At 42.0% G+C, this 12,035-nt stretch overlaps 2 protein-coding genes across 2 annotated transcripts in view; both read left to right on the top strand.

Moving 5' to 3' along the window:
* LOC131688075 (zinc finger protein 624-like) overlaps positions 1 to 6,252 on the top strand; it is a 170,005-nt gene extending 163,753 nt beyond the window's left edge. Inside the window, exon 2 of the mRNA XM_058972230.1 lies at positions 3,543 to 6,252. Within this exon, the coding sequence (XP_058828213.1) occupies positions 3,658 to 5,112 (1,455 nt within the window). The 5' untranslated portion in view covers positions 3,543 to 3,657 and the 3' untranslated portion in view covers positions 5,113 to 6,252. The remainder of the gene's footprint in view (positions 1 to 3,542) is intronic.
* A 287-nt stretch (positions 6,253 to 6,539) lies between these two features.
* Positions 6,540 to 7,662, top strand: LOC131688116 (gastrula zinc finger protein XlCGF57.1-like). Its single transcript, XM_058972270.1, has 2 exons — positions 6,540 to 6,600; positions 6,680 to 7,662. Exon 2 carries the CDS (start codon positions 6,786 to 6,788, stop codon positions 7,572 to 7,574), a length of 789 nt encoding a protein of 262 aa, XP_058828253.1. The 5' UTR covers positions 6,540 to 6,600; positions 6,680 to 6,785; the 3' UTR covers positions 7,575 to 7,662.
* The last annotated feature ends 4,373 nt before the right edge of the window (positions 7,663 to 12,035 follow it).

The raw sequence follows: 12,035 nt of genomic DNA, 5'->3' as shown, positions 1-12,035 counted from the left end.
GGCACTCCCATTTTGGAGTATGTCCTGCGTATCGCTTCGATCCTCGGACATTCGAAGATCGTGTGCTCTGGTGTCTCCTAGGTGTTTTCATACTCCGGGCACAATGGTAACGTTGCGTTTTCGAACCGATTAGGATACTTCCTGATATAACCGTGGCCCGACAGGAGCTGCGTTAGGTGAAATATCACTTCAACGTGCTTTTTATTGAACCACATCAACAGGTTTTGAATGAGCCGGTAGGTCCAGATGGGGATCATCCCGGCGATAACGTGTACTGCCTCCGACGATATTGTTCTGTACGCCCCCGCGAAACCTTGTATCACCCAGGCCGGAACCTTGTATCCCAGTATCGCATACGAAACGCTAGCTAGAAGACGTCTCGTGCTGCTTCTCGGACCACAGATGTTTGGCATGATCCTCGCTGTCCCGTTCGTTGCGTTCGCCGACCATTCGCAGGCGTAGTCGTCGTGGGTGGTGAAGCTCAACCGGTCGTCGATTACTTTTCCGAGTTTTCTGAGTGTATCCATCATCAGCTTCTGTACCTTCCACATTTTGGAGAAATTGCCATCATCTATACATTTCAGCAGCACCATCCTGAACGCGTCCGGATATACTAGGATCCAGCTTTCAGCGCCACGTTTGGTATTCCATCCGAATCGGGGCTGGACGCCGGCTACTGCATGGTTTCAGATTTCGTGGCATTGTGGCGTCACAAGCCATCACAATCCTTCTTGGTAGCTCAGCCGCAAGAGTGCCGCAACGAAGAGGTATTTCTCTTTCGCGCGCCAGTCGTCCTTCTCTGCGCTGAAGTAGGATTCCTTGGCCGATGTGGTAGCGAATCGCCTGGTGATTGCTATGGGTATACTTCTCTCACACGCTCCAGTTCATGTTCCCCGCCAGTGAAGAACTACAGAATGTGACGTAGATGATACTCTCTCCCGACTCTCCGAAATGCGCTAACGGAACCTTCATTGCACAATCGTATATCTAACCTCACTAAAGCGGTTACTCTACTGCCCACTTCACATCCCAGGCTGAACTGCACCACTATCCGCTTTTCTGTTGATTTTGGCGATCACGAAGCCTTTGGTTCACGAGTTTCTTGAATTTAACTCGGACCCTTGCTAAATTCATTACATGGCTCGACCTTTCATAAATTTAATTCCCGACATTCCTGGTGCTTTCCGTCATTCTCTCCAATTATTTCGTTATATAGATCCTCTGCGTACTTGAGACATTTAGCCACGAAGTCCACGCGGATATTATTCCGCGGTAAGTTACCGCAAACATTTCTGTGAACTGTTTAGCTCCCGTTTCAAATGCTTTGATTTCAGTGCTCTATTTAGCTCCTGATACCATGAGCCATTCAGCTCCGATTTCCGTGAGCCATTTAGTGTCTGCTTTGTCGCGATCTAAGCGGATAGTAACCGGCGTTAAACTCAGCTTAAACCGAATGAGAGTTCCTCGGTAACGGAATTTCTCCCGAAACTACAACTGACCTACTCCGACTGAGAGTTCCCTGGCGGCGGAATTTCTCTCGGTACCGGTGTCCGTTTCGTGAACCAATTAGCGTCTAATTTTGTTATGATACAAGTGAGCCATTCAACTCTCCGCTTCGTCGCAATCTAATCGATGTAGCTCCTAGCCTCCACAACGAGCTAACTGGTAGGTGCTGAGGTCTGTATCTAATTTTCACTACAAGAAAATATTCTCAGATGATAACTTTTGCAAAAGAAAATTAAACTTATTAAAATATTTCGTGTTTTAATGAAATATTTCGGAGGAGGAGGGTTTGTCACCGATCTCTCCCCATCTCCGTTACTACGCCACTGCGAGTAGAGTCAAACGTCAAAATGTTCAATTCGCCTGACAATGTTCGTCTTTTTTTTGACTGGGTTTAAGCGAGCTTTTATGCGATTACTCGGCTACCTGGAGATAAATCCGCCTCTGCACTGCCAATCGTAGTAACCCTTTTGTGCACAGAAAAAGATATGACAGCGTTATAAGTTGATTTACAGCAGCCATGGCGAGCACAGTCAAGTAACTACACTCGATGGTTTCTTCGTACAGCATGACACGTCGTCTCAGCAGAATATAGTCGGAATTTACAACAACCTTTCCATTCTGGAGAAAGGCAAGTCTCGAACGGAATCCTGGTTCCGGCCACCCGACAGTCAGGTGCAGTAAATGTAATCTTGAAAGAAAGGCTAGCTGACCCAATCACGAAAAGCAAAGCAAAATGGACGAGGAAAGGGAGATATTTGTGCAGACTTACCGCTCAACCGTCGTGACTTCCTCGCGTTCCTTTACTGGACACAGGGGTTCCGGTGTTCGGCCAGAACATATAACCATCCGCCACTTCCTAAACGATAATTATCCGCCACTTCCTAAGCGATTGTTCTGCTATTATTTTTGACGGTCTTTGAACGTTTAATTCTAGTCTTCAAAATCTCCACATGATTGACTGAAGTTTGAGAAAACTTTCAGCGTTTGATCTGTACTGTCCTTTGTACTTGCATTCAGCATCCTAAACGATGGGTACGTCTGTACTTCACCGGCTCACACAGCTTTTGACCCATGAACGTGACGAATGAAAAAAATTATTAAAGTCACGTAAATAAAAAAAAACAAAACAAGCATTTTGACCCATGCAGTTTTTTGTTTGACAGCTCCAGTGCTGCCGTTATCCCGCGACTGACAACTCATCGCGGGTGGGGTGCGTTCATGCTATCCTGTCTTTTTAACTGCGTGCTACACACTCCCTTCTAACACCTCATTATTGCACTTATGATTACCCTTTATCCACTTTAAATGTAACACAGAAGCTGAAGAGGAACTCTGGGAGCAAGATTGTTCCGCACCTTATGCCAGGAAGTCGGAGCAACCGGGAGACAACCACCCAGACGGAGCGGTTTAATGCACTGGTGGAAACATTTTTTTTTTCGGAGAAGCGCGCCGTCATAGCCATAATTGATTGTCAATCCTCGCAACGTCCTCTAGCAGTGAACGATGATTTTTTTTGGACAAATCTCTAATAATCTCGTGGCTTAAATGGAGGAAAAGTTTATCGTTAAGGTCACGAAAGAGCCGATATCCATCATTTCATTGGCTAACTGCCACAAGACTTACCGGTAGGACGTCGAAACATTTTTGTGAAAAGCTTAATAGACGTAATATTTGAAGGAAAGGTGTTTCATTGAATTATATTTTGCTGTTTTTTTTCATCGCCATCAGAAATTAGGCCACTTATTTGTAATGCATGCATTGTATTGGCCAACTGTATCGTTCCAATTTCAATCCGCTGCGGGATATTTTTTCCCAGTGGATTTACCGTTTGTTTATATTTGTAGAGATAGCCTGTCTTTCTCAGTCGGCTAATTTGTAATCCTCGAATGAACATGTTTAAACTCTGGGGACAGCATACATTCATCAAAACGAAACAATAATATCGAGAACATTGTTCCAGGATGACAGAAACAATTGTACCGAAGACATACAGCCAATGATCTAATAGTCGACGAATTGTTCTCTTTTTATTCCAGTCACTCTGCCGACCAGCCGGATGATGATGATGATGATGATATCAGCCTAGAAGCATCCACCAAATGCGTCATTTGCGATCGACAGTGCGCTGCACTGTTCCAGCTTGATCGACACATGCGTATCCACACCAAAGAAGCACCCTACAGTTGTGACATTTGCGGGAAAGGCTATTACTTGAAGGTTATGCTCGTTAAGCACAGAACGCTTCATACTGACAAGCGCCCATACAAATGTGATGTGTGCGTCAAAAGTTACAAAACACTACAATCGCTATGGTCTCACAAATGGGTACATGCGACGGAACATCCCTTCAAATGTGACACTTGTGGTAAAACATTTCCCTTCAAGGCAAGGTTGGCAGAACATCGTAAATGTCATAGCACGGAACGTCTACATCGATGCAATGTTTGTGACAAAAGATTCAAAACTAGAGCGCTTCTCGTCCTACACATGAAAATACATTTTCGGGTGTCGTCGTTTCTTTGCGATATATGTGGGAAAATCTTGACAAGCGAAAAAAATCTGCAAATTCATGCTAAATCTCACACTGGAGATAACATGTACGAGTGTGATATTTGTGGGAAAAAATTTGCTTCACGGTTATATATATTAGGACATTTGAAAACTCACAGCGTTGAAACCCCGCACAAATGTGAAGTATGTGACAAAAACTTTCGCACACGAAACGTGCTGCGGTGGCATAGCGCGTCTCATGCGACGAAACATCCCTTCAAATGCGACACCTGCGGTAAAGCGTTTGCCCTCAATGTACAACTCAGGTACCATCTGAAAACTCACCAGGAACGTCCGTATCGGTGCAGCATTTGCGACAAAGCCTGGCGAGTAAAATCTCAACTAGCCGATCACATGCTTCGGCATGTTCGACCTTTCCATTGTGACATATGCGGAAAAACGTTTCCCAAGGAGGGCAGCTTGAGAAATCATGCTAGATGCCATACTACTGAGAGTGATTTTGAGCATCCCCACAAATGTGACATCTGTGGCAAAAGCTTCTACGCAGCCTATTTGTTGCAGTATCACAAGGGGACGGTACATGCGACGGAACGTCCCTTCAAATGTGACACTTGTGGTAAAGATTTTTCCCTCGAGAAACAGCTGAAGCAACATCGGAAACGTCACAGTGCAGAGCGGCCGCATAAGTGCAATCTTTGCAACAAAGCATTCAGACTTCGTAAGGACCTCGTCACCCACATGCGTGGTGTACGACATGCAACAGAACGTCCCCTGAAGTGTGACACATGTGGCGAAGAATTTTCCACCAAGGTACAATTCGGGCAACATCTGAAAACGCACAGTCAGTATCAGTGCAACATTTGCGGCAAAGCGTTTAAGCTTAACTACCTCCTCGGTCACCACTTGCGTACTCATACCGGTGAACGTCCGTACAAATGCGAAATTTGTGGTGCATCGTACCGGGACAATAAATACCTTACCGCGCACCGAAAATGTCACTCAAGCGCCGGCGCTAAACCGTTCGAATGTGCGATATGCGAAGGAAAGTTCGACTCGAAAATTGCTCTCAACCGTCACATGAAGGTTCACTTGTGAGAAGGTCGGTCGCCATTTACCTCTCAATAATGTCTGGTTCTGTTCGGGTAAATTACGCGCAGAGTGTAGCAGGCGAGTAATCCCTCGTTTCATTTTGGCTATGCGTTTTTTCTTCGCTTTAATACAAGCACAATTATAGAGTATTTTCCAATCTGCGTAATTTGGCAATCCATGTGACGTTTGTTTGACAATTCAGCGGTGGGTTTTGTCAACAAGTCTACTCCTGCGAAAAGAAAAACTCGTCCGACAAACATCTTTCCTTAGTCCGTTTCGTTTGATGTTGGATCGAATCAACGATATTGTCGGACGTCGCGCTCACCGGAGTAATGTCAGAAGAACCTAAACAGTTGATCAGAGGATTGTCTAATAGTATTAGTGTAATCAACGTTTTTTTCTCCACCTGTCAATGTACTGATAGGTGGAGGAAAACAAATCAAAAATAGCTTTTCGGTCGGATTATTTTCGGGATGGAACCCGAACAAACTGTAAATACGTTGGGCAAGCTATTTCAAATGTTTAAATATACTGACAGTTTAGCGTATGACAGCTGAAAGAAATTAAGCCCTCAAGTAATATATGTGGGTGAAATGGTTTCTATAGAACTGTATGCATAATAAAGTATTCAAGTTAAAGTTAAACGATTTTAAATTTTCAAGTTCCGTTCCGTTCAGATCAATATTTATGGTTCCTCTTGCGTTGGATACTTGAAGGAACATAAAACCAGTAGAATATTGAATAACCGATAAAATTCCATGCTTGATAACAAATTTAATGGAAGTTTATCACATGTACGACAATCAAATCGACAAACTGAAATACCATCACCTGATTCACAACTGGTTGCCAACTTTGTGGCTTCTGTCAAGGCAACAATTACAGCTACGAAAACTACGTTCAATACATCAGCATCAAACACCATCACCGATGATAAAAAACGACGAATTCACACTCTTTATTACCCGGCGTGAAAAATTGTCTCCTCGCGCCATTACGTATATTACAGATCCACGGCTCCGTTAAACTAACACATTAGGCATAGACAAACGAACGAAGAATAAATAATAGCGAAACAATGTTGAGATCAACGTTCGATGATTGCCGTCACAACTTTACTAAACTCATTCTGCTGATGATAATAGAAACGAACAATTAAAAATATCTTAAAATTTTCATTTTCATTTAAGAAAAAACATATCCAAAACCATGTTCCAATTCAAGGAGACGTTATCTTATCAGATCTAATAAAATTTTTGAATGCAACTTGAGATTGCAAAACGTACAGCGTATTGTAAAAGTATCTGACGGACTGGCTGCGTTTGACAGTCCCCTTTGGCTGCGTTTGACGTTAGATTTTTTTGTATCCGTCCCAAACTGGGACGAGACTCGCGGATACGAAAAAAAACGTGGGAATACTGTGCGAGACAACAGAAAAAATGAACAAAACAAAAGAAACTGCCTATTCGCGCGTCCCGTCCTAGATTAGTAAAGGTTTAAAAACAATATTGCTATCGCTGCATATGATAAAATCTTTTTAAATTAAATATTCTTTGTTCTATTCTTGTTCCAGCCACTCCGTCGACCAGCCGGATACGAAAGATACCATCCTCAACAACCCAACGAAATGCATCATTTGCGACCGACAGTGCAGTACACTGTTCAATCTTGGCCAACACATGCGTACCCACACCGATACAGTACCCCACGGGTGTGACATTTGCGGGAAAGGTTTCTACCGGAAGGCCCTGCTCAATAATCACCGCCTATCACACAGTGACGAGCGCCCACACACCTGTGACGTCTGTGGTAAAAGTTTCAAAATTATCAAATCGCTACAGTATCACAGTGTGGTACATGCGACGGAGCATCCCTTCGAATGTGACATTTGTGGCAAAAAATGTTCCTTGAAGGTACAGTTAAAGCAACACCTTAGAGCTCACCGCACGGACCGTCTGCATCGGTGCACTATCTGCGACAAGGCTTACCCGATTAATTCGCTACTCGTCCGTCATATGCGGAGGCATATTCGTGAAACGCCGGGCGGACCGTTCCATTGCGACGTGTGCGGAAATGATTATGCAGTCAGAAAACATCTGGAGATTCATACGAGAATCCATACTGGGGATCTAATGTACCGGTGTGATGTTTGTGGTAAAGGATATGCTTCACGCAACAGTTTTGCGTCTCACTCACTCACTCACTCCAGCGAGCGTCCGTTCCAATGTGACATGTGTGACAAAAGTTTCACCAAAAAGACTTCACTGCGGTATCACAGGGCGGTACATGCCACGGAACATCCCCTCAAATGTGACACTTGTGGCAAACAGTATTCCCTCGATATACAGCTAAAGCGACATCTGAAAACTCACGAGGAACGTAGGTTCCAGTGCAGCATGTGTGGCAAAAAGTTCATGATTAATTCTCGGCTTATCCGACATATGCGTAGGCATACGAGAGCATCGTGAGTGATTTTTTTGATTGCGGCAAAAGTAGCCGCTCATTATGTTGTTATATAAATAAATAAAGAGAAGGCCGCCTTGAGTGGCTACAAAATACAGGAAAACCATGTGATGACCATGCTTCCAATGTCCCCATTACTAGAAAAACTCTAGAAAAATAACTGCAGAGACTCCATTTTTCATCGTTTGGATTCGGACTTAGCTGTCAAACACGAATCCAATCGAACATCGACTCACTCACTGGGAAGCCCGAAAAATTGTTTCAAAACTGTCCAACGACGGACGTCTGTCGAACGGTTTGTTGGGAGTCGTCTAATGTTGGTCCTACGAACGTTCTTCCCCACTGAGACGTCCAAAAAATTGTTTCAAAATCGTTCAACACGGGTCCAACGATGGACGTTCGTTGAACGGTTATTTGGACGTTGTCCAAATTGGTCGTACAAACGTCCTTCATTGGACGATTTTGAAACCAACCGTTCTTAGAGGGTCATTGCAGATTTTGAAACATAATTTTCTTAGGGGGTATCTTTATAGGATTGAACGTGTTGACATACAATTAGGCAATCCGATAGACGTTTGTTTGACAATTCAGCGGTGGGTTCTGTCAGCAAGTCTACTTCTGCGAACAGAAAAACTCGTTCGACAAGCATCTTTCGTTAGTCCGATTCGTTTGATGTTGGACCGAATCAACGATATTGTCGGACGTCGCACTCCTCGGAGTAACGTCAGAAGAAGTAAACAAGAAATAATCAGCTGATCAGAAAATTCTTCATATGAATTTTAAGCGGTTTGGAGCAAATAGAATTAACGTTTGGATTTTTTTCAGTGTACATAGTAGAACGTTGACGATCAGAAAATCTTTAAGTGATCGAGCGTCTTAGTTTCTTTTTGGTACCAGTATGATAAGAACTGTACACCTAGAATCTGGTAAAGATTCGCCTCTCCAAATCCTGTTGTAACAGAACAGGAGCGCGCTTCTTCCAGCAGGTGTCTTGATAGGTACCGGCCCAACAATGTTGATTCCTATTGCCTTCCATCATCATTGGTTAAGTACCGTCGGTAGCTCCGTTTAAAACAAATGGCTGGTTGTACTACGCTCTGGAGTCGGGTGAGACAGCAACTGGGAAGAGATTTTTGGTTAAACAACGGGGAATTGGGAAACATATTTATTAAACTTAAATCTTAAAATGGAGAATCTACAAAAGCACGTCGAGCGATCGAAGATATCTCTTAAAAGCGCGGACCTTGCGTTATAAGACGCCTTTCCATAAGTTTTATTTTGGTTATAAAACCTTTCGACGATAATGAGTCGGGGAACTTTGAACAATTGCATGCTGTTCAAATCAATAAACCATCAATCATTAAAATTTTAGTTTATTATCTCGTTTAAAAATGAAAATTTGTTTAAATTTTAATAGAATTGAAGGAAACTTCAAGTTTTCTGTCCGGGAAAACGTTTATTATTGAACTGATAAGCAATTAGAGATAGCTCAATCTGTTTCCAACCACCAACGGCACTAGTCACGACCAACGAGTACAATGAGTTCACCGTGAGACACATCAAAACGTGCGGAATTCACCTTCCCGCGAGTGAAGCAGAAAAGTTTATTACCATATATGATTCTAATCTCATTCAGCTTCAACATGCTCGAAATGTGGTACTGATGCACATCGAACCGCATATCTCACTAGGTCAATTTATCCAGAGCAATAACATGACCACTTTGTTGAACATGATAACGTTAAGGTTAAGATCCCCGTCTACATGGAGAATGCTGCACATTTTCTATATTATTTGAATATTTTTACTCGATAATCCAGCTCAGAACCAGCATAGAAACAATATTCAGTTTGCAAAATAATTTGAACCGAAAATAATTGAATGAATGCGCTGCATTGAACGAATGAAGGACGGGGCAAACAACTGAAATATTCCCTTCAGCGCGGCGGATATTTGCCAACCTGGATACGCCATTTGTCCACAGAGAACAGACATCCATGATCGAACAAAAATATTTAAAAAACGTGTGTAAACATTTGAATTAATATACGATAAATACTAGCGCCGCCACACCAACCTATCCCAACTATCCGTCAAATCCATTCCGGAACCGGTTCGAAATCCTGAATGGATTCACTATGGAATCTTGCTCGAAGAAAACAACCGATTCCGACTCTATCGGTTGATGCATTTGAGCTGGAATTAATGCTGGAAGTCCGAACCGGTTTCGGACTAGTTTGACTGAGTAGAGAAATAACTGCTGTCAATTCAGTCGAACTCAGCCACTAAAAACATGACGACAGTAGCGCACCTGGTGTAGATATCCCAACTACCTTCGAAACCGTTAGGGATTTTTACACAAGTTGAAGGATGAAGATGGACGTCTGTTCTCTGTACCTGTCACGTTAAAAAAATTGAGTCTGAAGGACAGTTTGTCAGATTTGACACGACTGATGATTTTCACAACAAAAAAAAATCTGAATATGTCAAAGAATGAGTTATTTAAGTAGAATAAACTCAACTAGTGAGTAACGATTCAATTTTCAAAATTTCGAGTGGAAAAAATACTTTTCCACAAGAAAAAGTGAACTTCAATGTTGACTAAAACTTGGATGAAAGACCCCGCCGCGGACCTAGTGGTTGTAGAGTCGACTCGGATCATTCACAAATTTAATTAAGTTTTGCTTCTATTCAAATCAAACATCCTTTCGTATTTTTGTAGTTTCTGCCATTACAACGAGGTGATGATTGACATGAAATAGGTGTGGAGAACCGTACTCGAATTATATTTCTAGCCATCGCTAGCGTCTGGAGGTTCAGTTAAATGATATTTGAAGTACTGGTGATATCCCATGTTGTTGTATTAAAAATACGAAATAATTATTTTTCGCATTTGCTTTTTGAGTAAGATCTACTCAAATTTGCCATTTTCACCCCAAACCAAGGGGTTAGTCGCTTAGAACAATGTGCCATAAACACTATATCAGCTACGATAACACGATATAAGTAAACGATTCACAGTAATACATAATCATTTCACTCGTTATCACATTGTGTGACACAATGAGGCACACTTCTGACAACTCAAAAACTGTCAACAAAGTGCAGTGAAATAATCGTAGCAACCATTGCTTTCACCATGGCACAGGAGATCACGCTGTTTACAAGCACAATTCGATTAGTGCTAAGGGTGCTAAGCGACCCACCCCTTACTCAGGGGTTCCAACAGTACAGCTTTGCGGCAGTATTTCTGTCGTCTTCTTTTCGCTTCGTCAGCTTGATGAACGAATCAAACACGACAGCTCTCAGTAAAACTGCTATGCGACTTGCAACGTTGCCGTCTTGTACCGTACACGACAGTTTGCGCATACGTCCGAAAAATAGGATTATACCACAATTTTAATCGTCCCGTGCCGAACCGCGAATTCAGGAGGTTTAGCGTGAATCAATTGTCACCTATCCATTGCGAATCAGATCTCTTTTCTAACCTAGGGGCAGATCACTCTAGGAAATGTATAAGAAATTTGCATCAACTTAGAAAAAATGCATTTAATTTCCATTTTTGCATCAACTTTGCACTCCCTCGCAGAAAAGATTACTTAACAATCGTCCTACGCTGATCCACTTTGTTCGATGTTTTGTTGAATGTAGGGCTGTTTTTTGTAGGGTTTTGACGTCTTACACGTAACGCAAAATGCATTACAAATTTCTATTTTGGTGGAAAGAAATCTCGACAAACATATGATTACGGCCTAAAAGCCAACTGTCAAAATCCACTTTGAATGGAAATTCCGGACAAACCGTTACTAGTGGAACACAGTTCACAACAGTTTATGAAAGAGAAAACTTTTCTCTTTCGTTTACTACCAACATCTGTGATTGGCGCGTAACGGTTTGTCCGGAATTTCCATTCAAAGTGAATTTTGACAGTTGGCTTTTAGGCCGTAATCATATGTTTGTCGAGAAATGCATTTAATTTCACTGATTTTTAAAAATGCATCACAAGTGATCTGCCCCTAGTTTCTAACTCATATTTAGTTTAGAATTATCTTAAAATTTGTCTTTAACATTACTGCGTTTAGCGTCAATTCCGAAATCCTATTTTTCAAATTTTTTATGTCATGTTTAATGTACAGTAATCATTAGGGGTCGGCCAATTTGGACCTAGTAAGGGTTTATGAGTTATAGAACTGGAACGTGTCAACCGATTAACAAATAAATATTTTTTCCTAAAAGCCTGATCAATTGCGCACATTTTTTAAGGCAACTTTTTTGATCTCTTACCGTTTCGTGTATAAAGGGTTCTGCGCAAAAGTACAAGAAAAGTCCGAATTACCCCAATCCTGTTCCATTATTATCGATTTTTCCAATGGAAGTAAATTCCTATTTTGACCTATGTTATTCCTATTTGATTTTCACTATGTTTCGAACTGTGAATTGAAAAGTTCTTTTTGATATATAAAATT

Source organism: Topomyia yanbarensis, chromosome 1 (genome assembly GCF_030247195.1).
Source record: "Topomyia yanbarensis strain Yona2022 chromosome 1, ASM3024719v1, whole genome shotgun sequence".
NCBI lineage: Eukaryota > Metazoa > Arthropoda > Insecta > Diptera > Culicidae > Topomyia > Topomyia yanbarensis.
Note: the sequence above shows the minus strand (reverse complement) of the source record. Positions and strands in the feature narration are given on the sequence as shown.

Bases quoted from the DNA above. Each gene is read 5' to 3' on its own strand.
- LOC131688116 (XM_058972270.1), top strand. From the start codon at position 6,786: ATGCGTACCCACACCGATACAGTACCCCACGGGTGTGACATTTGCGGG.